Raw genomic sequence first — 25,253 nt, 5'->3', positions numbered from 1 at the left:
TTTTCCTCCATCTTGACTATACTTGTGCATTTACTGTCCACGAGTTCCATGAAAAACCCCTGCTGGGATTTTGACTGCGATGTACAGAATCTCCTAGTACAAGAAAAGCTAGTATCTTCATAACGTTGAATCCTTCCATCTAAGAACATAATATGCCTCTTTATTCAGGTCTTTCATCTCTTTCAGGGAAGCTCTGTAATTTTAGCCATGTGATCCCTGAATTGCTCAGCAGGCTTATTCCCCAATACTTACTAGTTTTTGTTGCTATTGCATTTTCCAAGAACATTTTCTAATGAGTTATTGACACTGTGGGAAAATCACTGATTTTTATTTACCATGTTCTGGCACTCTGCGGATGTTTCTAACATGAAGGCAAATCTTTCTTTAGCTGAAGGGAAGTTTTTATTTTTTTCCCTCACCGCTCTGTACTTTCTCTTTCTGCACTAGTTTCAGGGAAGAATCCTTGGCTCAAATCGTCCAATTAACTGATTCTGTGTGTATTCTGTCTTCAGTCCAACTACTAAATTTTTTATTTTATGAAATTTTAATTTGTAAGCATTGTTTTTTCTTATCAATTTATTCTCTTTTTAATGGATATGATGGTCCTTGAATCACATTTTGATTCCTGGGTGAACATGTCCACCACAGTAAGATACTGTTTCAAGATGCCGATTATCTGATCATATTTGTAGTCAGGGACCCAGACTCAACAGTGCCGATGTGGTTCCTGTTCCCCAGTGAGGCCCCCGCCCCCTGGATCAGCAAAGCCCTCACTCGACAACTGCTTTGTCAGCTCAGGGACATCCTTCTTGACATCTTTGAAGACTGTCACCGTCTTGCCTACAATACTGGGTAGGAGCTGGGGCTTTTCATTATCCATTCTCCATCTCTCTCATCTTCTTGCTGAAAGATTTTCTTCGTCTCTCCTCCACACCACATCTGCTCAAATTTCAACGTGACACTTACATTTTTAATTTTTAAAAAGTACCTTTACCATCATGCTCAGCTCTTTTGACTTTTGGGTAACTTTCAGAGCTCTCTTTTTAGTTCCTTGGCCTGCCCCCACATTGCTGTTATTTTCAGAGTCATGATAGCCTCCATAGCATTTTGAGATCAGAGCAGACAAATGTTGATGCTTTTTCATAGAAACGGGGCAAGTGTTTTCAGAAATTTCAAGGGTACGAACAGGACATTGCCTGAGATTTTCTCCTGTCTCCTGCAGTACATCTTCCTCATAAATGTATCTTCCTTCACATCTCGTGTGTCAGGCTCTTTTACTTTAAGTCTTTCAAGGGCCCTGTGTGGATTTGTTTTCTGTTTATTCAAGTGTATTCAGATTTAACATTTCCTAGGATTTTGGGTGAGTGGATTCTTCTAAGGTCTTTTTCACTGGTTAGCTGTCACAGATCTACTCTCAGATCTCTTACTGAGAGGACACCTCCAGTTCAACTGAGGGCTGGAGCAGGACTGCCAGGGGAAAATAAAGCAAAGTGTTGGTGCCCTGTAACAAACAGAGAAACTAGCCCCTGACGTCACCCTTTAGCTAAAAAACCGCTTGGCTCACAAAATAAAGGTTATTAACTATGAGTACTGTGCTCCTTTAAAAAAAAAAAAATCATCTCTATGAGACCAAACGGTCAACAATTACTATAAAACAGAAATGAGAAAGTAAGGGGGCTGGGAAACTTGATCAATAGAAACGGAACAACCAGAGCAGAAATAATGAAGATGTCCACACATTGTGAGGAATATAAGCAATGTCACCGAGCAATTTGTGTAGAAATTGCTGAATGGGAACCTAAACAGCTGTGTAAGCCCTTCACTAAAAACACAATAAAATATTATTAAAAAAGAAACAGAGAACCAGAAGTGGTAGGACTTAAACATCGGCAAGTCCAGTCCTTTTGCTCTAAAGATGAGGAAACGATGGCCCAGACAGGTTACAGGACTTGCTCTCTGCATAGGACGTAGCCAACACCACTGCATCGTCATCACAGAGTTAAGGGTGTGTGTGGTTAGAAACTGCGTCGCTGAAGATCCTGTACAAGTCTCCTCACTGTCCACTGGCAAAGCCACACGACCATTAGGACATTCCAGGACAGGGCCCCCGATCAAGAAGGCCTCATTTAAAAGGGGTCCACAGAGGCTCAGCACCTTGCTAAGGGGTCATTTTCCATTATTTTCCCTTATTATCATTATTATCATTATGTGAATTACACAATTATGGTGCTAACAAATACCCAGAGCCTTGGGAACAAAAAGGCCAGGCCATTAAGTCCTCACCGTGTAATTGCGTGCTCTTCAGGGCTGCCTTGCAAAGAACTCTGACTCACAGGCTCCCTGACGTAGGATGGAGCAGTAAAAGGTGTGTAGGCCAACACATTTGGGGAACTTTTTTTTTTTAATAGTTCTCATGCTTAGTTCTTCCTAATACTAATACTTCCTAATTCCTAATACTATTTTCCTGACCCCTGAGTGCTGCAAACAATTAATGTGTTTAGTTGCTAACCGAAAGGCTGGTGTGGTTTGAGTCCACGCAGAGGTGCCCTGGAAGAAAGGCCTGGTGATCTGCTTTCCAAAAATCAGCCATTGGAAACACTATGGAGCACAGTTCCACTCTGACATACATGGGGTCACCATGAGTCAGAGGCTGACCTGACAGCAACTGTTACTGGTAATCTATTTTCCACAAAAATAAAAATGATAAACTGTTTCAGATTATAGGCAGTCCCCAACTTACGACGGGTTCCATTCTGAAAATTCCGTCATAAGTCAGTTGTGATATAAGTCAATTTATCTTTTTGTTTTTTAGTTTTCATTATTATTGCCTTTTATTATCAGTATCTTTATAAATCTGATCTTTGAACATCTAGGAGTTAACATCTGAGAATGATAACATCAGCAAATTACGCACTACAACATTGTATGTAGCACATATTACTAATGATAAGATGTAAAAAAAGACAGTCCTAAGCGCCATTCATTGTAACTCAAATATGTCGTCAAGGACTACGTGTGTAGGATATATCTGGATTATTCTGACTACAAGTGACAGAAAACCCAAGCAATCTGGTTTACCCAGGATGGATAGTTTATCGCCTTGTGTAACTCCATGGTCTGAAGGCAGGTCCGGCTTCAGGTACAGCTGGGTGCAGGAGTTCAGACGGTGCTGGCAGGACCCAGGGTCTCCTCCCCATCTCCCAGCTCCAATGTGTGTGCTCACCAATACACTTCTGCCAGGAGTCCCAGCTGCTGGAGACACAGCAGGGGATGGAACCAGGAGTCCTGGCTGCAGCCAGTGCCATCGCTAGGGTTGGTGTCACCCCCATTCATGCTAATTACCACAACAGTGTAGCTAAAACGCCAGAAAATTGGATAAAATCGGCGACTATAAAAACACCGGCAGCAATCAGAACGACAGCGCATGCTTGTAGTGGGTGCAGAGGAAGCCAAGGGATTCGAAGCATCATCATAAAAACTGGGTAATAATGACAGCTCTGACCAGAGCACGCTAGAAGGTTCGAAAAGTAAATCCGCATGGAGTTTGAGCCTTGTACGTATACTGCTACGTGTAATCCGGGCTTATGAAAAATGCGTTTGTTGTTAAAGCTAACCACAGGGTTATTTTTAGAAAAAATAGTAAATTTCTGCTGAAACACTGCACAAAAACTTTACAGTCATTTTGGTGTTACCCCCTCTGCAGTGTCGCCCGGTATGGTCTGCGCCCCCACGCCGCCCTAGTAACACCACTGGCCGCAGCCTGTTCACTGCCCTCCTGCAGCTTCGAACGGTGGGAAAGAAACAATAAAAGTGTTAACAAAAAATTAACAAAAGCATTTCACGTGGAGGAAGGAGTCTGAAAAATAAAGCAGGGTGAGGTTGGCGTGACCAGTGGTTACTGTTACGGGGTGGTCAGAGGTGGCCTGTGACATCAAGCGGACAGAGGAACCAGCCGGCCAGAGGGTGACCGTTCTGGGCAGAGGAGGTGGGGAGTGGAGCCGCCGGGCCAGGCCCCAGGGCCCTTTAAGATCTCCCCACCCCTCATTTCATTCATGACAACTTGGGAAAGCAGCCTGCGTCTGGAGTAAAACCCGTGTCAGAGGAGAGACTTTCTGCAGTCTCCACGGGAACGCCAGTGAGGAAATGCCTTTTCCGGGGAAGAGGGAGAAGACTTGCCAGGCCAGCCCTCTCCAGGCATAACAACATGCTTAAAATACACTTGGTAAGACCCTCTGGCTAAACGTAAAAATGTCCAACCCATGTGCATTTGAAAAAAACAGAATCTCCACTTAAATGCTTATTTTGACTTTTTGCCCAAGATCAATTGCAAAAGTGCCTCTGTTCAGAAAGTGCAGGTCAGCCGTGCTCCAGTTTGTTCCTCAGGAACAGAGACCTGGCGGGAGAGTAAACCAGAGACCTGAGCACTGGGCAGACGTGGGTGTGTGTCTGTGATGTGGGCTGGGAAGGGGAGACACAACCCGCTTTTCAAAGCCAGTGTCTCCCCGCGAGGCGGAGCTTCCTGCTGCCCCAGGCAGGGCTCCCCAGGGAGGCAGGAGTGAGGGGGTGGCACCAGGCCAGCTTACCCACATGCAGGCCCCTCTGCACAGCCCCGCACCTTGCAATGCTGTGCCTGCGGGAACAAGTCCTTCTCAACTGGAGCGGCACCACTTGAACTTCTGTGGTGCCAATACAGCTCTGCTCATTCCGTAATGCCTGGCTGAGAACCCAAGAGCCCCAAGCCCGTTCTCTGGTCTTGCCCAAACTCTGCCCTCCACCAGGGCCCTGCCTCGACTCCCCAGAGGCAGGATCTCAGGGGTCGCCTGTCTTCATCTCTACCCTCCCACTCCCCCAAATTCAGAGCACAGATGGTCCTCAATCGCTGTCACCATTCCTCCACTCGTCCACTGTTCACGCAGTCCGAACCTTCCGGAAAATCAGATTAAAACATCAACGCAGGCAAAAAGGAGGAGCTAAGCTGGCACCTGAATTACATAGTTTTCAGTCTCCTGAATACTGAGATACATCATTCACTCATGTCCTCTGCCCATCAGGGGCTGCTGGGCACTCATGGGAGGCTTGTAACTTCCTAGAAAGAACTAGGACACAGAACCAGCCAAGGTCTGTGGTGCAGAAGGTCCATACAAGCCCTGCGCAGCAGGCTGTCCCATGTCATGGCGGCCAGTGAGGATGAGGGCACCCCCTCCAGCCTGGTTCTGCCTGAGGACCCTGCTGGCCACCAGCTCACTTGTCCCTCAGCTGCCTCACCAACTCAACCCGCAGGGTGCTGGCACCCAGGCGCAGGCCCTGCAGGCAAGTAACGGCCCGCTCAGCCTCGGCGAGGTCCCTGTAACCGAGGAGCGCCGGGCGCCGCGGGCCCTGCCAGGTGAGCCGCAGGGGTGCAGCACCACGCTCCCGAAGGGCTCTCTTCAGTTCGCTCACTCGGGCACCTGCGGGGAGGTCGCCCACGTGAACGGTGGCCACAGGTGGGGCTGTGGCGTCAGGTGGCAAGCCCTCCCTGTGGAGGCAGCTGTTGGCTGCTGGCACAGAGCCCTCCGTGGGCTGGAGGGCATCTTGGGGCTTCCGAACAGCACTGAGGGGAACCATATGCTTGCTGCCAGCTTCCCAAAGATGCTGCTGCTCCCCCTGAAGGCTGACATCTTTCCCTGCCTGCTGCTCTCGATGGCGAAGGCTTCTCAGCACCGGAATTCTCTCCAGCATCTCAGGGCTGATCTGAAAAAGCAAAGGAGTTCCTGCTATTCTTGGTGCCCCAACAGGGAATGCGCCTTGGTGACCAGGCCATCAGCCATGGAGGTTTGTGCAGGGGGTCTCAGCCTCTGACATACATCTGACACGCAGAGTGGATGAGCGTGGCCCAGCATGGGCCTGGGCAGTGGGACCCCCACGGTCATGAGCCTGGAGCTGTGACCTTGGCTTCAGTGAAGCTGGGGCCCCACTAGCACTGGCCTGGCAGTCTGTCCAGCTGCTATCGCAGCTGCAGGGACAGTGGGCACACTCTACTCTCTGCAAGGCCCGGGGAGCAGAATGCCAGAACTGGGCTTTTTGGCAGGGCCCTCTTCTAGAATGAGCTGAAGGTGCTGGTCTTAGGGACACAGGGACACAAACGGCAACTTCCCTGACACCCCCAGGGCAGCGGGGTTGTCTGCCTCCACGCCCTGCCTCCCCACACCTGCGCCTGGGATAAGGTGAGAAAAGGCCAATAAGAGGGCCATGGAGTTTCCTCCCCTCACCCCTCACAGGGGAACATGTCCAGGGGCCAACCCTCGATCATGACCAAAGTGGGACAGCATTTTCTAACAACCGGCCCTCAAGCGACAGAATAACACACACACAAATCTTCCCTCTCGGTTGCCTAGGACTTCTAAACACATTGGCCTTATCTGGGTTGGTCCAATTAATCAGTGGACACTTCCTGGGGACCTTCACAAGGAGGCGGAAGAAGGGGCCCAACAGATGATGCTGTTTCCTGCCTTCAGGAATAGTCTCAACTGGCTGATCCCATCTGAAGACTGGAACTGGCTTGATACAGCCTCACATGTGAAAATCTGTCCAGCCCCACCCTGGGGGACAGGTCTGCACTGGGGGTGTTGCTCACATGGGTCAGACCAGTCCAGCGATGCTTGAACAATGAGACCAGGGAAGAACTAGCCTCATGTTGTCTGAGGAATCACAGGGGACTGAGAGCTGTTTGGTCCTTCTTGGCAGTTTTCTATCTTTAGAGATGACTTTTGCTTTCCTTTTGGACACGAAGCTTGTAAGTGAGAACGGTGACCGAAAAGCCACTGGTGCCCCACACACAGGCTTCCCAGAGGTCTGTTCTGATGGATCAGAACACAGATTAGCACACAAATTGGGCAATTAGAATAAATAAGATAACTAGTATCAATGTTCTGGAGTCCTTGGTTAGTACAAACAGGTAACATGCTCAGCTGCTAATTGAAAGGCTGGAGGTTCGAGTCCCCCCAGAGGTGCTTCAGAAGAAAGGGCTGGTGATCTAGCCCCCGAAAGCCTTATGGAGCACAGTTCTGTTCCGACACACGTGGGGTCGTTACGAGTCGGGGCTGACTGGACAGCAACTTGTTTTATTGACATTCTAACTATATTTGGCATAACAGATAACTTAGAGCAATGGTTCTTCACCCCGAGGGGTGTCTGGGATCCTTGAGATAAGCTATGGCTCCCTCCCAAGAATTAGGTACCCACAGTTTCGTGAACAGTTTCCCAGGGTCCATGCGCCTCTGAGTCTATTCACGGCCCACAGGCCCAGCTAGGAACCAGCGATGAGAGTACCAGTTAAAGAAATACAAACACACGGAACAGTCAAGTACCTTCCTGCAAACCTAAAGGTTCTCAGTGCTCATTAACTGAATATCTGGCTTTGTTTATGGTCTACTGTCTGTCTCCCTTCACCCACAGCTTTCCTGGCGGGGGGCGGGGAGGGTCCTCAGCAGCACGTGGTTTGCTCCCTGCTTTGCACATCAGAAGTCCCTGCGGGGACGCTCATTCTCCCTGGGTCTCTAGAAGCAAAGGGGCTCAGGCTGTCACGGATGTTGCAAAGAGAGAAATGCTCCTTCCCTGTCTCTGAGGCAGAGGTAACTGACAGCAAAAACTCTGCCTGTGCCTCGGAGAGGGCCACAGTGTGCGGCTGTTGTCGGGTATCACCGAGTTGATTCCGACTCATAGCTACCTATAGAAAGAGCAAAACTACCCCATAAGGTTTCCTAGGCTGTAATCTTTACAAGAGCAGATCACCAGGTCCTTCTCCCACGGAGCTGCTGGTGGGTTCAAACCACTGACCTTTAGGTTGGCAACCGAGCACTCAACCGTTGCACTACCCAGGCTCCTTCACAGTATCCTACTACTCTCCTCTACTCGAAGGACTCTTCTTCCGCTTGACTCCGTGTGATTCTTGTGAACTGATTTGCCGCAACTAGGCTAGGCTCCTAGCAGCTCTGGGACAAGGGATGCCCCCAGTGACCACCGTCCAGCCAGTCAGTGGGTCCTGGGATGCCCACAGGTGACCGCAACCCAGCCAAGCAAACTGTCCACACCCCTGTCCTACCTTCCTAAAGAGCTCAGATTCCTGCTTTCCTTTGGCATATTTGAAAACTGACTCAAACGGGTCATAATGAGATTTTCAAGGACTTCTTCAGTTACTAGATCTAGTATTTAGGAAGGATGACCAAACTTCAAGCTGCGCTTATAAGCAGAGAAAATGTGACTGTGCACTTATATGGAAGAAGGAGGTGTCACTCAGGGCCGCAGGAGCCCAGGGCCACAGTGGCTCCCCAGCAGAGGTACTGGCCGAGCCCTGCTGGTACAGCCTGCCCGTGGACCACCCCTGGATGGCTATGGCTCCTGGGTTTCTGGCCAGCGGAGCCCAGGTTCCCTGGGGCAGAAGGGAGTATTCAGGGACACCTGACCTGGGAGAGGCCCCACACTCTGGATCCTGCAGGAGAAACGTGCTCCAAAGCAAGGCGGGGGAGTCCTCCTCTGTGCCCCTTGTGGGGCTGTGCACGCTGCCATCAGCTAGAGAGTGCTGGAAACGTCTGCACCACACATACGGACCACCTGAAAACGCTGTCCACTGCCACCCTGGCCCACGCAGAGGGGGTCTTCACAGTAGAAGTGCACGCCCTCCTGGGAAAACTGCTCACGTCAAAAGCAAGGCTTTTTTTTTTTTGGTAAGGAGTGAAAAAGCTTAGTATCAGTCCCTTCTCTGTCTCTCCTCCACCAGCTCTAAGTGGAAAAGTCTTCCTGACTAGAAAGCAGCTTTGGGTATTTCCCCCTCTACATGTGGTTTTTGACCTTGAAGACTCACCCGTGCTGAGCAAGGACAGGATGCCTCCAACGCGCAGACCATTCTACTCCCACGCACATGCAACAAGGTGCAGCCGTCTGACTCTGTTTTCCCTGGCTGGCAATTAGGAACATTTGTCTCCTTTTGTCAATTTTCCATGTGCAGTGAAAGGTTTCTACTTGTTAATCAGACATTAAAACACATCTCTGCCCTCCTGTCACTAATCACTCCGTCCTCCAACTGGGTTTTCTTTTATATGCTATGGTCACTCTTCACCAAAGCATTCAGACGCCAGCCATTTATAAATACATACTCTCATTAAAGATTATGTTAAAAAATCTCTCTCCTAGAAACACATGCTAAGTACAAATCAGAAATCTAACTCTCAAGGCATCTGTTGCTAACCCCAAAAAGGGGACTTGGATGTTACTGCAGCTACAAACTGGTTTTGGAACGTTGGGTAGTTGCTTGGCTTTGTGGCTCTCACTCTTCTCGACGAGATGATGGGGGCCTGGGGGAAATGACCCGAAACCCCCCTCATTCTGAAATGCTGTGATGGGCCTGAGCAGATGCAGACAAAGATACACAGGCACCAAAAGCACGTCCAATGTTGAACACGACAACCACCAAAGTTATTAATTCTCTTCCACGAGACTAATGCTTATCCTTCATTGATGAAAATGCCTGTAGAAATTTCCAGATAACCAAGGTGGAATAATTATACCTCCACAAGCATGCTCAAAAGAGTACAGAGAAAGCTGAGGAAATGTGTTCTTTTCCATACCTGTCATTCACACCCTGCAACATTGATTAGCATTCTGATCTCAAGTACCACGGACAGGCAGGTCCCAATCTATGACGTATTTAAGTCACGACAAACCAAGTCACCGCCAGCTGTTGTTTTTTTTTGTACATCTTATCGTTAGTAATACGTACTACATACAACATTGCAGGTCGTAATTTGCTGATGTCATCACTCAGCATTCTCAGATGTTCACTTGCAGATATTCAAAGATGCGATTTATAAAGATACTGATGATAAAAAGCAATAATAATGAAAACTAAAAAAAAGAACTATTTGACTTAAGTCAGAACCGACTTAGGATGAAATTGTCAGAAAGGAACCCCGTTGTAAGTTGGGGACTACCTGATTATAACAAGGCTCAGTGACATCTTTCTGCACAGAGTTGGCCAGAGGTGTCAGTTAGTACGAAAAGGGTCTATTGGGTTAGTCAGTTTGAATAGGTAGGTAGGTAAGAGAGAGAGAGACAGACAGATGATAAATGGATGGATAGATGGACAGAGAGACTTCCAACAAGTTGATTCTGTGGAGCTGGGGTTACACAGCCCATCAGCAGCACCCCCGTATAGTACATGTCCACAGAGACTGGTGGGAGTCCCGGTCTTGGCTCACAGAGGAGAATTCCGCCCGCAGCAAAGGAAAGACAACCAGTGCAACCGTGCCCAGGCTGACTTCTCATGTTTACTAACGACGCCGTCTCACGTTCACGAGAGCAGTGATGACGACAACAAATGCTTACCAGGCGCTGTACTCAGCCCTTGGCATGCACTGTCTCCCAATAGCCCCGTGCCAGTCAGCTTCATGGGTGAATTTGGCCAGGTGATTGCACCTGTGACTTAATCAAACCCTCACCTGGGAACTGCTGCAAAGGTGTGTGTAGTGTACATGTGTTCACACCTACAGTCAGTCGACTTAAGGAGTTCTCCATTGTAATCAGGCTGGGCCTCATCCAGTCCGCTGAGAGGCCTTAAGAGAAACACCTGAGGTTCCCAAGGAGGACGAAACTCCATCCCTGGACTGCGGCTTCAGCTCCTGCCCGTTTCCAGCCTGCTGGGCTGCCCTACAGATTTCGGATTTGCCCACCCCACAACTGTGTAAGCCAATTCCTTGACATAAGACTCCTTATATATATTATATCTATATACCTCCCCCTGGTTCTGTTTCTCTGGAGAATGCTGACTAATAAAGACCCTATGAGGTTAGCGCTGACATTTTACAGATAAAACACTGGGCGCTACTGAGCGATGAACACGTGATCTTCTAAGCTCAGCTCTACACCCCGTGCTAGAGGGTCTCCCGTTTTCTAATCAGGAGCACAGGCTGAGGGAAAGCCCACATGGCCTTTGAAGGTAGGTCAAGGAGACGCAGGGCTCAAAGTCACCCCAGGTGGACACTCAGAGTCTTATCAGACTGGCCTACAGGCTTGGGCGGGACTTACTTACATAAGTGAGGGATAAGCCAGGGGATTCAATGCTGCAGAACCCTTGAGTGTTAGGAACAAGCAAAGAAAAGGCACCACATTTTATACTCCATTTGCTATATTCTGGGTATTCCAATAAAATAGGCAGGAGGCAATTCCTGGATGCTAATACTTACATGACAACAAGTCCATGGGTAGAATATCATGAAATGTTTGCTCCCCCAAAAACTATCTGAAACACACACCCAAATATCCTGAGAGCTAAGAAAACGGGGCTCAGGAGGGTTACACAAGGGGGTACCCCAATCTTAACTGCAATTTAGGGTTTTTTTTCCCAACCATCGTCAATGAAACTTCTCTTTGGCTGTGCAGCTACCCAGGAAGAACACAACGCTCGGGGACTAGAAAATGTTACAGCTTCACGTGGTCAGTGCAAAGCGACAGACCACCAGGTGGGGTAGAACTGAGAATGCAGAACCCAAGATGGGAGTGGCTTTTCAGAAATTTGTAATTCTTGCCAAAACTGCATCAATGCCCATCACCTGCTGGGAAGAGGGGGAGACTGTTGGGGTTCCATGTAGCCAGGAAAGCCCCCACTGCCTTGTAAGCATTGGGGTGCTGGCAGGATTTCTTTCATATAAGAGGGAGTATGTTCATCTGACATGGCCAGGGACCTAACTGGTTATTTTCACATTTTTCTTGTTCAAGCCTGCAGATTCAGCTCTGGCTATTCCCAAGGCATCCCTCCCTCTTCCTGAAGAGGTCGCGGCAGCCTCCTATCACCTGCTGCCGTCAGCCCTCTTCTGAGAAGCTGCCCTGATGGGCCCATTCCCTCACATAGCCCCCCGCGACCCATGCCCTCTGCTCTGAGAGGACAGCCATCACTCCTGCCCCTGTGTCCGCCTCCACCTAAAGGTAGGCTGTGGACCCGAATTCAGAGGTAACCCCAAGTTCTTAAGAAAGACGCCAGGGGAGGCTTCACTATTCCTGAGGTATGGCAACCACCTTCCCCTGCCACACCATGAACTGGCGTTTGCATGAGCACACTGAGGGACCTGCCCATCCACCCCCGCCCACGCGTGCTCAGGCCTCCCAGCCACATCACGGGCTGGCCTAGAAGCGAGTGCTCAGCCACCTGGCTGTTCTGGGACCCTAGCCGCCTGTGGGTGTCTGCCATGGAAAGACCTGCTGGGCCTGCAATGGCGTGAGGCACTTTGTTTCCGTGGTCACACTCTGAGGGATGGTGTTTACTTTCCATGCCCCACAGAAGGCCTCTTTCAAACTCTGGATGATTCAGATTTGAAGAATGGGAGGCACAGACAAGAATGCTTGTTTCCAACAGTCTCATCCAAACTGAGCCCAACCCTTCCGTGTGTCCCCAGTAATTAGGGCTGTTTGACGCAGAAGCAGCCCTCTAACCCACAGGCTGGCTGCAGGGGCTCAGGTTTCCACAGCAGCCTAATCTGGAATACATCCCCTTACGGACTCTGGAGAGGAACACCATGAAGGCACTAGACTTATGAAGGCTTCGGGGGCTGCCTTCCACACCACTTGGTTTTGCTTGGCACTCCAGATACACAGTGAGAAAATCTCTTTTCATAAAAGGAAAAACTCATGGGCAGGCCATACTGTAGCTGGGATTTGTTGTTGTTGTTAGGTGTTGTCCAGTGGATTCCAACTCATGGCAACTCCATGTGTGCAGAGTAGAACTGCTTAGAGGGTTTTTAAGGCTGAAACCTTTTGGAAGCAGATCGGCAGGCCTTTCTTCCAAGGTGCTCTGGGTAAATTCGAACTGCCAGCCTTTCAGTCAGTAGTTAAGTGTTTAACCATCTGTACCACCTAGGGACTCCTGAGATAGTAGAAAGCAACTCTTAAAAATGAGAAACAGCCAAATATAAATTCAAAGCGGTAGACTGGTCCATTCTGCTGTCGGCAGCTGATCGTAACGCAGCAGCAGACCCGGAGCCTGGCTGGTATCAGACCCCAGGAGCTGTCAGAGCCGATCCCGGACTCGTGCCCGCGGCCTCTGACTCGGTCGGCCCCGTCAGCTGCGCTGTTCCAACGCTCCACAGCTGGTTCTGACTTAACAGCTGCACTACGGCTGGGGCCGCTGCTCCCCCGGCCAGAGAACCCTCTAGAAGAGAGCTACCTGCTGAGCAGCAGAGCCTCTGTGACGTCACGCCTACCTTACACCACGTGATGCCCTTTGGCTTTGGGCGTGTGCACCCCGTCTTGATGACCCTCGTTGGTGTGAGCACATAGTCGACGGTGAGGTCATGGTCCTCAAGGAGTGCTTCAGGGATGTCAACAACCTGTCAGAGGAAAGCAGACAAAAGAGCTGATACCATGCCCTCTGCAGTAGAAGGCAGCTAGTCCAGCAGCAGCCCCTTCCCCTGCGGCAGCCCCGCCCCCTGTGGCAGCCCCTCCCCCTGTGGCAATCCCACCCCTGTGGCAGCCCCTCCCCCTGTGGCAGTCCCACCCCTGCGGCAGCCCCTCCTCCCTGTGGCAGTCCCACCCCTGCGGCAGCCCCTCCTCCCTGTGGCAGTCCCACCCCTGTGGCAGCCCCTCCTCCCTGTGGCAGTCCCACCCCTGCGGCAGCCCCTCCTCCCTGTGGCAGTCCCACCCCTGTGGCAGTCCCACCCCTGCGGCAGCCCCTCCTCCCTGTGGCAGTCCCACCCCTGCGGCAGCCCCTCCTCCCTGTGGCAGTCCCACCCCTGCGGCAGTCCCACCCCTGCGGCAGTCCCACCCCTGTGGCAGCCCCTCCTCCCTGTGGCAGTCCCACCCCTGCGGCAGCCCCTCCTCCCTGTTGCAGTCCCACCCCTGTGGCAGTCCCACCCCTGCGGCAGCCCCTCCTCCCTGTGGCAGTCCCACCCCTGCGGCAGCCCCTCCTCCCTGTGGCAGTCCCACCCCTGTGGCAGCCCCTCAGTCCCACCCCTGCGGCAGCCCCTCCTCCCTGTGGCAGTCCCACCCCTGCAGCAGCCCCTCCTCCCTGTGGCAGTCCCACCCCTGCGGCAGCCCCTCCTCCCTGTGGCAGTCCCACCCCTGTGGCAGTCCCACCCCTGCGGCAGCCCCTCCTCCCTGTGGCAGTCCCACCCCTGCGGCAGCCCCTCCTCCCTGTGGCAGTCCCACCCCTGCGGCAGCCCCTCCCCCTGTGGCAGTCCCACCCCTGTGGCAGTCCCACCCCTGCGGCAGCCCCTCCTCCCTGTGGCAGTCCCACCCCTGCGGCAGCCCCTCCTCCCTGTGGCAGTCCCACCCCTGCGGCAGCCCCTCCTCCCTGTGGCAGTCCCACCCCTGTGGCAGCCCCTCCCCCTGTGGCAGCCCCACCCCTGCGGCAGCCCCTCCTCCCTGTGGCAGTCCCACCCCTGTGGCAGTCCCACCCCTGCGGCAGCCCCTCCTCCCTGTGGCAGTCCCACCCCTGTGGCAGCCCCTCCCCCTGTGGCAGCCCCACCCCTGCGGCAGCCCCTCCTCCCTGTGGCAGTCCCACCCCTGTGGCAGTCCCACCCCTGCGGCAGCCCCTCCCCCTGTGGCAGTCCCACCCCTGTGGCAGTCCCACCCCTGCGGCAGCCCCTCCTCCCTGTGGCAGTCCCACCCCTGCGGCAGCCCCTCCTCCCTGTGGCAGTCCCACCCCTGTGGCAGCCCCTCCCCCTGTGGCAGCCCCACCCCTGCGGCAGCCCCTCCTCCCTGTGGCAATCCCTCCCTCTGCAGACGGGCTCTGAGTTGCAGAACGGCCTCATACAGCCAATCAGCACCACGCCTGAGGCGAGCACGTGAGGAGCACGTGAGAGGGCGGGGCCTGCCTCTGCCTGTCTGTCTGTCCCCCTCGCACCCCTCTCGCTGTCTCCGAGGGGCCTGTCTGTCTGTATCCCTTGCTCTAGCTCGCTGGGAGGAGCGTGGCGCTGGCCTTGCCTGGCCCATTCGCAGAGAGCACCTGGCAGTCGTGGACGACTGTGACCACGGGCGTCTCCTCGCGGACGGCCCCCATCGACACCATCATGGCGTACTCCAGGTCAGCATAGCCTTCTCCCTTCCCAATCCGCCAGCCTGAGAGAGAATGCAGAAAATCAGCCCTCCGCGGGGTCTGGGACATTTCGAGGAGGGAATTGTTAGTTAGGTGACAGCGGAAAGGAAACCCAAATCCAGGATCCCCGGCCCTTCCCCAGGAGCTGTAACCCCCACGAGCAGCGCACTGAAGACGGACTCTCAGGAGTTAAAGTGGATAATGACACGGAATGTGTGCAGTGTTTAAAAAACAGTGAAGTGAGCAGTGCGCATTCTAAACGTGTTACACAAGGAAACTGAGCTCATATTTAGGAGCTTTAGGTTAACCAGGCTCACGTTTAAATGCAACAGAAGAGCAGTTTCTAAAACGGCTAAGAACAAATTCCTCATCGCCCCTGTCTTTTCAGGTTCTCATGTGCTCACACTGCCTACATGATTAAACACCTGCAGGCAGGCATGCAAAGAAACAATTCAACAGAAAAGCAGCAAAAGATGCAAACGGTTCAGGGAAAAGATTCACAGCAAATGAACAGTGAACATTTCCACTTCACTCATACTTAAGTGCAAATCAAAAGGCAAACAAGATGCCACTGTTCACTGCCAGACTGGTGGAAATGACAGTCTGCCAATTCCAGCTGTTGACAAGGGAACAGGAAGAGAGTGGGCATGCAGTGTCAGGGACTGGACGGGGGCAACCCTTCCAGCGAGTAATTCAACAAGACCTATCAAGATTTAAAACACACCCTTGGGTGTGGCAATTATCCTCCTAGGAATGATCCCAGGGACAGTCCCCAAAGCTCCCTAGACTTTGTGACAAGGAAGTTCCCTTCTGTATCATCTGTAAAAAACCAAACCCTGGAAATAACACAGCTGTCCATCAGTGAGGACCTGGTGAAATATATTCTGGGATGTTCCATGCAGCCCCTTGATACAATGAGGTCAGCTGTGTGCATTGACAGGAGACCTCTGAGATACACCATCAAGCAAAATATCAGCACTTTTTTTTTTTTATATATACTGTTACCCTTTTGTGAAAATAGAAAAGAGATATACCCACTCCTCACTTATCAACATGCTTAGGTTCCAAAGACCAGGCTATTATGCAAAAATCAGCATTATGTGAAAATGGAGGATGACTACATCATAACACCACTGTCAAATTAAATCATTACATAACTGCCAAACCACTGAGAATCACGTGGCCCAAGGTGACACCTAAGCTGACCCCTAAGCTTAAACCACCACAGCCAGTGATATTCTCACCTTGCACCTCGGCGTTCGTTACTGCCTGAAATACAGCACAAAATAGATAGTAGATTTTTTACTGTTATCGTAAATTCAAAATGTCGGTTCATGAGACATTCAATAAGTGAGGAGTAGATGTATATATAAAATATCTATATAAAATCTATAAGACATCAACGTCACACACAGGCGTTGGTATGGATGTGTATACACACAGGGTTGTTAGCAGTGTACCTCTGGGAAAAGGAATGGGGTAAACGCATGTATGCAGCTTTCTCTGCCATTTAAATTTCCTAACCATATGCATGACTATTTTTATTTTTTTGAAATATCAACAGGAGGTTATCTGGGCAATGAGACTTACAGACAATTTTGTTTTCTTCTTTGTACATCCCTGAATTACAAAAGGGAAACCCTGTGTGTGTGTGTTTTTAAAGAGGAATCTGCTAACTTCCCATTGCTAAAAGAGGGTATGTCTGCTGCAGGTGGACCCTACCAGAGGCTTCTGGTCCAGCTGCAGGACAAGCAGATGATTTCAAAGAGCACCCAGCCAGGCCTTCGGCAGAGGGGGATGGTCCCACGTCACCACAGGGCTCACCTCCTGAGGGTGCTGAGCAGAGGCACACAGGCACAGGGACTCTGCCTTGACAGAGGGCCAGCGCAGTCTCACCAGCCCGGAGGGCAGAGCCCCAGCCGGCAGGAAGTCCCAGGCCACACCATGTTGTTCAGGAGGCAGCCACTGCGTAACACGACTCAAGACCTCATGTTTTCCTAGTCACTGGAGTCCCTCCAAAACCAACTGTTTACTGACATTCTGCAAATACATTCAGCTCCAGTTCCAGCCGACTTGAGAGCAGAGAGCAAACCTTTCACCACCTAAGAGTTATCTCGCTTTATTTTTCCTCTTGGAAAAGTAAGCGTGCTGTAAAGGTGTTGAGTGAGGCCAGGAGGGGAGGGACGCAGGACGGAGGACATGGTTTCAGAGCCCAGGCAGACATCCAGAAAGTGGAAATTACCACAGGCTTTCAAACGACAGACAGAGGGCTTGCGGAGCAGCACCTTCAGGATAAGCTATCCTGACCCAGAGTGCATGCTCTGCCATCTCACCTTGTTCCGAAACAGCGACAGAGCCCACAACAACCAGATCCACAAGGACCCTGGAGTCCAGGCCGATGGGCACACTGTAGTTCCTCACACCCTAAAACAGAGACATGGGCTTTAGAGCCTCAACTGCAGCGACGCTCTCCCTTTATTATTCAGTGATCACGGTTTGAATCAATCTCCTGTACAAAACAATAAATGCACCAGCCTGCGATAAGCATGAGGCAGGACAGAAGTGGGTTTTCAGGAAAAACCATTCATTTCTGGAGTCATTTTAGGACTCATTTCCCCCAGTTTCCTCTCCAGGAAAGTGGTCAGGAGGAAGTGACGTGACAATAGGACATTCATTTCATCATATTTAACAAATCATCTTTTCTCATGAGGCAGAAGAACACAGGCTCTGGAGTCAAACAGAACTGAGTTCAAATCCACTATTGGCCATGACCGCAGTGGGCTCTGTAACTTTGAGCATCAGTCTCTTCATGTGTAAATCAGGAATACCCCCACTTACCTCGTTGGACTGTTGTTGGGATTGAGAGAACAGGTGTAACAAATTTAGCACATAAAAAATGGTCAGTAAGGTTGAAGGTTCGAGCCACCCAGAGGCACCTCGGAAGAAAGGCCTGGCAATCTACTTCCGAAAAATCAGTCATTGAAAACCCTGTGGAGCAGAGTTCTACTGTGACACACATGGCTTGCCATGAGTGGGAGTTGACAGGCAACAGCAACTGGGGAAACCGACATCACAAGTTAACACTAGAGGGCGCCAAAGCACCAATGATTTGTTTTTGCTTTTGTTTTTCATGAGGGAATTTATAACTTGCCAACTTGGTGGAAAATAGAAACTGAGCTGCACACACGGCATACACTTGTTCATGTTTTTTCTACTTGGCTTCTTTAGTGACAGAATTGCTGAACATTTTTAACATCCTCGTGCATTTGGCTTTGTTAGAAATAACTTCCAACGCCATGAGGCTCTTTCACACTGTGTTAATTCATCTTCCGTCTCCACGAGAACAGTTCTTTTCTCAGGAATGCCGCTTTCTTGCACTTACCTGAGAGGTGGCACATTTTCTCAAGATGTCTCTCGTTGCCCCGGGAGGTGGTATGATCTTATTGAACAATCCCGTTCTCAATCGTGGTGTTGGAACTAATAAGGTCTTGTGGCTCTTTAAAAGGAAAGAGGATCCACACATTAAAAAACTATACATAACAACCTTCTTGGGTATGTGTGTTTTAAACATTTTAGGGAAAGAAGGAAGTACTGTTACCCGCATTTGCTTGTGTATGTGCCAAAGAAATTGTTTGCCAAACCAGTCAAATCGTGTATGTGTGTGTAGGGTGGTCGATTTTACTTAGAGCTGAGGCTCCACTGCCTGGCGACGAAGAGGTAGTGTGGGAACAAAGACTGTTCCTATAGGACTGCTGGGAGAATTCAATCAAGTGTTTAGAATTGTGCCTCACACCCAATAAACATCCACTGCTGCTACGATACTGCTGCTGCTGCTGTCCCAACTTCTAGTTCATCAAGGTGATTTACTGATAGTGAAATGAAGCCAAAGAGTCTAAAGGGAAGAGAGTCTAAAGGGAAGTCCTGTCCATCTACTAGGGAGAGTGTCCCTCTTGGAGCTGGCCAAGGAGGCTCCCTGCATCCCACTCCTCCTCCCCACAGAAACACTTTCAGTTGTCCCTTTCCCCACCCAGCATGAAAAGTGCTGTGGCTGTTAATGTTACGTGTCAACTTTGACTAGGCTATGGTTCTCAGTGGTTTGGCAAAAACTATGTATCACCTCCCACTCTCTGAACTGATGTGAGCAGCCAATTAGTTGGAAGAGGAGTTTCCTTGGCGGTGTGGCCTGCATCTGTGATATAAATGAATATTCTGGAAAAGCTTGCTCTCTCTCTGATTCTGCACACTTCTCAGCATCTGACTTTCGGTTCTTGGGACGTAGGCCAGCAGGGACCTCCAGCCTGTCACCTGACCTGCAGGTTTCAGGTTCATCAGTCACTACAACCATGAGAGCCAGCAGAGGTCAACAGCCTGCCATCTGACCCACAGATTTGGGATTTGACAGGCTCCACAGTTGTGTGACCCATTTCCTCACAATTGCGTGAGCCATTTCCTTGAAGCAATCTCTCTCTATATCTGTATATGCTTCTCTAGAGAACCTAGGCTAAGAGAAATGCCCTCTGTCAACCAACGGTTCTCAGTGGCTTGACTCGACAACAATGATGGGAGAACTGAGTGGCCACACAGCACGTGGCCACGTTAGGCCTGCCGACTTCCAAAGATCCTACACCACAGTAGTCAGTACCATAGTCATGCTGTGGGGAGTGACTTGTTTCAGCAAAACCATATCATCCATTATGTTAAACTGATGTTACTTTGATCTTATTGCTTTATAGCTCTGTTTGTATTTAATTTGTATGCTTATTTTGGTTTTATGGTTGCATAAGAGCTATACATATAAAAAAACTATATCTAGTTTTATGTTTGTATATATCAAATTAAATTACAATAAATTAAATCAACACAGAATTTTTTTTTTTTTCCTTGAAAAGGTGCCTATATATTTAAGTTGAGAAGCACTGCTCTAATTCATTATATATTTTGGGGACATATTTATCAGATTTCTTACTCATGGGTTATCAAGTTTCCAAGAATAATAATATTATAAATGTGGAAAAAACAAACATGCTGTAGTCTTTCTCTTCTGGTGAGGTGCATCAGAATTCGGAATGCCTCAACATCAGCATTTTGAATATCCTTTATCTTTGAATCAAGAAACACTCAGGACTTCTGACTGACCAACCGCTAAACAATGGAGAGACTCATGGACTGTCCTCTCCTGCGCCAGGGGAGCCAGAGCCCCAGCGTTCTATATAAAGGGCTGCCCCCCCACACAGGGGGCCACCCCTGCTCAGGGAAGCGGGGTTACCTGCAGTGCCAGCAGCCGAACACCTTCCAGTGGTTTATCTGGGCCCACTTTAATGTTCCACGTCCTGGTAAAGGCTTCCAGCTCTCTGATGTTCTGGCAAGCCAGATAAGACCCCTAGTCAGGCAAACAGACAGAGCCAGATTACATCAAGGATGAAGAAGCAAGCATTTTTCTGGGGAGCGTTGGGATTTACTTTAACGGTTCTGGCCACTTTGAATTCCTGCAAGTGTGGGGGCTGCTCAGCAGCCTGAGAAGCACCCTGTTTTTAAATGCGCATGCACGTTTACCAAGAGGGCCGTCCAATATGACAACCGCAGTCTGTGTGGCTGAGCATCTCACCCAGACAGGCAGGGTGCCTAATTCTGAAGACAAGAACTAGAAGGCAACCAAAGAAACTGACAAAAGCAGCCAGGGTAGAAAGAAACTTGAGAAAGCTAGCCTAGCCCCAAGTTATTTTTTACTGAGGTAAAACATGCATTCCAAAAAGTGTACAAACTGTGAGTACAAAATGCCATGAATTTTCACAAAATGAACACACCTGTGCAACCATCACCTACGTCAAGAAACAGCAGATTACCGCTGGCTCAGAGCCCACCCCCTGCTGGCTAACTGGCTGTTGAGGAATTTTTAATGACTGTGTGTCCTTCGGAAACCCTGGTGGCATAGTGGTTAAGTGCTACAGCTGTTAACCAAGAGGTTGGCAGTTCAAATCCTCCAGGTGCTCCTTGGAAACTCTGACAGGCAGTTCTACTCTGTCCTACAGAGTTGCTATGAGTCAGAATCAACTCGATGGCAGTGGGTTTTGGGTGTGACCTTCACCCTTTTCCCTGTACTTCATGGACATTTCTCTCCCTGGAGTAAACCAAAACCAGTTCCCATTGAGTTGATTCCAACTCCTAGCAACCCCGAAAGACAGAGGAGAACTGCCCTATAGGGTTGCCAAGGCTGTAATGTTTACAGGAGCAGATCGCCAGGTCTTTTCTCCCATGGAGCCGCTGAGTAGATTTGAACTGCTGACCTTTTGTTAGCAGCTGAGTACTTAACCATTGTGCCACCACGGCGCATCTCCCTGGGGTAACAAGCACTAAAACAAAACAACAAAAACAAATCAAAATAATAACAAAAACCATACGAATGAGCAGTTTTCAAAGGGACAGGATCCCATACTTGTCTCAGAACCAGCCCAGCTGAGGACCAAGAAGGAATGACGCTGCTTCCAAGAAGCCAGGCATGGAAGCGAGAGTCCAGTCAAAAAGTGGAGGGTGGCAAGCAGACAGGCTGAGTCCCACAGGCCTGGCTGGGCAGCCAGAATATTTTCAAAAAGTGCTTTCTTCTTCTCTTGGAAAATACGCATGCCAGAGGTTATGAGCTGTGTGACGTCCTCTCTTTCACACAAACTTTTTTATGTCAATATGATCATAAACGTCTCTGATGGTTTTATATTTTGAACTGCTGGGAAACTGAGGCCCAGAATTGCTGTTGTTGGGTGCTGTCAAGTCAATTCCGACTCACAGCAACCCTGTAGGACAGAGGAGAACTGCCCCAGAGGGTTTCCTGGGACGTGATCTTTATGGGAGCAGACCTCCAGGTCTTTCTCCCGCAGAGCCACCAACCTTTTGGTTAACAGCTGAGTGCTTAACCACTGCCTTCCAGAGTCCTCAGGGCCTGGCAAGTCCTTCATCTTTTTCCAAAGTGGTTAACGGCTGGGCGGCACTTAAATAGCCCATTCCCTCCATAACGTTCTTAGGGAAGCCAGGTTTGTGAAAAGGCAGCACAACGATAACATGCTTCCAGCCAGGATAAATATTTTTCTTTTTATCAAATAGTAAACAGGAGTCTCGGCGCTACCTCATTCTCAAGACACAACCAACCATGGTCAGAAAGGCAAGAGCGTGGTCACTGGGCATGAAGGTTAAGTAACAGGATGAGGGACGTCTCCAAACACCAACCACACCCCTGCCAGATGGCTCTGATTTCTCTGTTCCCCAGATTCTAACCCACCAGGCAGTGGTGCAGGAGCAGTTTTAATTTACCCATGTTATTCATGCAGGACTATCTTGTTTCCTCCGCATTACTCCAGGAGTAGTTTAGCTTTAGTACCTTGAAGTTAGGGATTCTGTGATGAACCGGTCGGGGAAAGTCAGCTAGGTTTTGTGATTCCATGTAGTCCCAAATTTTTTCACGAATATCCTGTTTGGTGACACCTATCACGACAAAGGGTTGTGTCTTATTAATAAAGTAAAAAGTTATAGTCTGCATGCAGTCACAGACTACACTGTCTGCCTGCTCCACAGTTACACCCTCAACTCTCTACACCTGTCGCTGTTGAGCCAATTCCAACTAATAGCAACCCTGCAGGATAGAGTAGAACTGCCCCCCAGAGGGCTTCCTAGGCTGTAATCTTTATAGGAGGAGATCATCAGCTCTTTCTCCTGAGGAGTGGCTGGTGCGTTCGAACCACCGACCTTTTGGTTAGCAGTCGAGTACTTAACTACTGTGTCACCACCGCCCCTTCTCAACTCTCTATACCCAGTTAACACCCATGTCAGAGAACAAAATGGAGCCCACTCCATGTAACCAGGCATTCCTAAAGGGTCATTGCTTGGACACAGAAGTTCTCTTGAGAAGCAAAGAAGCTGTACTTTAGTCCTCACTGTCTATTGAGTATTGATCTAGCTTTGATTAGTTTACTCTTGCTGTAAGTCAAGTAAGCTTGCCTTAACCCTAAGTGATTTCTAACAAGTTCTAAGCTTGTTGCTGTTGGGTACCATCAAGCGGATTCATAGAGACCCCATGTGTTACAGAGTAGAACTGTGCTCCATAGGATTTTCTTGGCTGCAGTCTTAACAAAAGCAGATCACCAGACTTTTCTTCCTCAGTGCCGCTGGGTGGGTTCGAACAGTCAACCTTTCAGTTACCAGCCAAGGGCAAACCATTTTTCATTTGTAAGCTAGTTAATACTTTCAATCAGCAGCTACAATTCCCTTGATTAGTGTAGGAATCTTTCGTTCTATCTTAGACTTTGGAAACGACTTTTTAGACAACAGATATACACGCGTAATTATTTGACTGGGGCAGTACTACCAAGGTTTGCGTGAATTGCTTGCCCCTTTTGGCAGCGAAGGAATATAAAAATCGGTTCCCAGTGAAGCAGAAAAAACATAAAGGTAACAGCTCCACATTTTAAACACTTCACTGGATATTGGGTTTTGTTGGTCCATAAGGGTCTCCTGGTACAGAAGTTTGTCTCAGATCACTCCGGGATCTACTACCTGACTTGTTTTCCTAACAACTTAGATGGCCAGCATTGTGTGAATTATTAAGAACTGCACACATGGTGGCACAATGATTAGGTGCTCAGCTGCGAACTTTAAGGTCAGTGGTTCAAACCCACCAGCCGCTCTGCAGGAGAAAGATGTGGCAGTCTGCTTTTGTAAAGATTACAGCCTTGGAAACCCTACGGGGCTGTTCTAGTCTGTCCTATAGGGTCGCTATGAGTTGGAATCAACTCGATGGCAACAGGTTTGGTTTTTTGGTTTGCACACATGGTAATCTTACTCAATACTGCACTATCACTACCAACCTCGACTGACCACTCTGCCTCTCTGGGTCAACACCTGCCTCTCTCTTCTCCCTCAGGCCTTTGTACACCCTCTGCTCCCCTCTTCCTATTCAGTTCCTCTTTCCCTTCAGGTCTAGCTAGACGCCACCTCCTCTAGGAAGCACTCCTGAGTGCACAGTCTCAGACTGATGCCCCTCCTTTAGGGAAGGAGCCTCCTCTTCCCAGTCCAGCTCACACTTTGTTCTGTTTTCAAACCAACAAAAACAATTATATTGGCACAACTATTATAAGCTTATTACATTTACCACTTTCACTAACTAACCTGGACAGTATCTCCAGTATGGTATAGATACTGCGTGGGACACACACATACACATAATCTCAGTGAATCACCAACACTTATGGACTTCCATTTATAAAGCAATGGACTAGCTGGGGGGCAGGAGAAATACACAGAAAGGGCAAGTCCCTGTCTTGGGAAAATTACACCAACATGGGAAGTAATTAGAATAATAAAAGGTGACAGTATTAATGTGTGAAATACCTGAACCCTGTCTTGTAATGGTCTGTTTAGTATTCCCCCAAGAGGCTGTAGGTCAGCCTGGGTCTCATTCATCCTCCTGTTTCCAACCCCGGCTCACTTTTGGCACAAGGCTGGCCTCCACCCAGGGTCGCTATTACCACCCCACTGTGCTGTAAGCATGTTTATTGTGCTGTTTACTTCGCCCCAGTAGGGTGCACATGAAGGGAGGTCAGGAGTGGATTTTACAGAGCCTTGAATTCCTTGTGCATTAATGCTGGCTATTACCTTTGCCAGGCAATCCCACAATCAATCAAGGCACTTCCCCAGGAGAGAGCGACCTCCTAAAGAGCAGCGGCTCGGGAACAAGCCTCGCCGGTGCCTAGAGCAGGGTCTGGCACAGGGAGGGCCTAGATTGGACGAAACATCGGTTTCGGATCCTGCCCCTGAACCAGCGGCGAGCCAGTTTCCCCGGAGCATAGCGGGGACGGTGCGGGGTGCCGATCTCGCCAGGTTGTTGTGACCATGAGTACGGAATCCCCTGGCACCCACCCTGCGCCCGGACCCCCGTGTGGGCAAGAGGCCGCGGCCAGAGCAGGGAAAGGAGCTGATCCCCGGGCGCCCCAACTCGGGACCTGACTCTGCGCACTCCAAACCCCTCGCCCTCCACACCCCTCAACCACCCCGTGACCCCTCAACCACCCCGTGACCCCTCAACCACCCCGTGACCTCGCCGCGCCCCTCACCCGCCCTCAGCTCCATGGCGACGCTATCACTGCGCGACGCCCCCCTCCCCGGGGCGGAATCTGGCGCGGAGTGACGTCATTCGCACGGCAGTTCTCTGCGC

General features: G+C 49.9%; 1 protein-coding gene across 2 annotated transcripts; it reads right to left on the bottom strand.

Moving 5' to 3' along the window:
• Nucleotides 1–415: 415 nt before the first annotated feature.
• On the bottom strand, nt 416–25,253 carry MTHFSD (methenyltetrahydrofolate synthetase domain containing). 2 transcript variants are annotated; one of them, XM_023558096.2, is made up of 8 exons: nt 25,153–25,253; nt 22,425–22,528; nt 20,470–20,583; nt 18,441–18,554; nt 17,392–17,482; nt 14,969–15,081; nt 13,227–13,352; nt 416–5,730 (listed from the first exon to the last, which is right to left on the bottom strand). In XM_023558096.2, exons 1-8 carry the CDS (start codon nt 25,166–25,168, stop codon nt 5,242–5,244), a joined length of 1,167 nt encoding a protein of 388 aa, XP_023413864.1. In that variant the 5' UTR covers nt 25,169–25,253; the 3' UTR covers nt 416–5,241. The 2 variants fall into 2 exon arrangements, with proteins under 2 accessions (XP_023413864.1, XP_003418120.1); XM_003418072.4 differs by lacking the exon at nt 20,470–20,583 and adding an exon at nt 20,325–20,438.

Source organism: Loxodonta africana, chromosome 21 (genome assembly GCF_030014295.1).
Source record: "Loxodonta africana isolate mLoxAfr1 chromosome 21, mLoxAfr1.hap2, whole genome shotgun sequence".
NCBI classification, from domain to species: domain Eukaryota; kingdom Metazoa; phylum Chordata; class Mammalia; order Proboscidea; family Elephantidae; genus Loxodonta; species Loxodonta africana.
The sequence above is the reverse complement of the archived record's forward strand: the minus strand, read 5'-3'. Positions and strand labels throughout refer to the sequence as shown.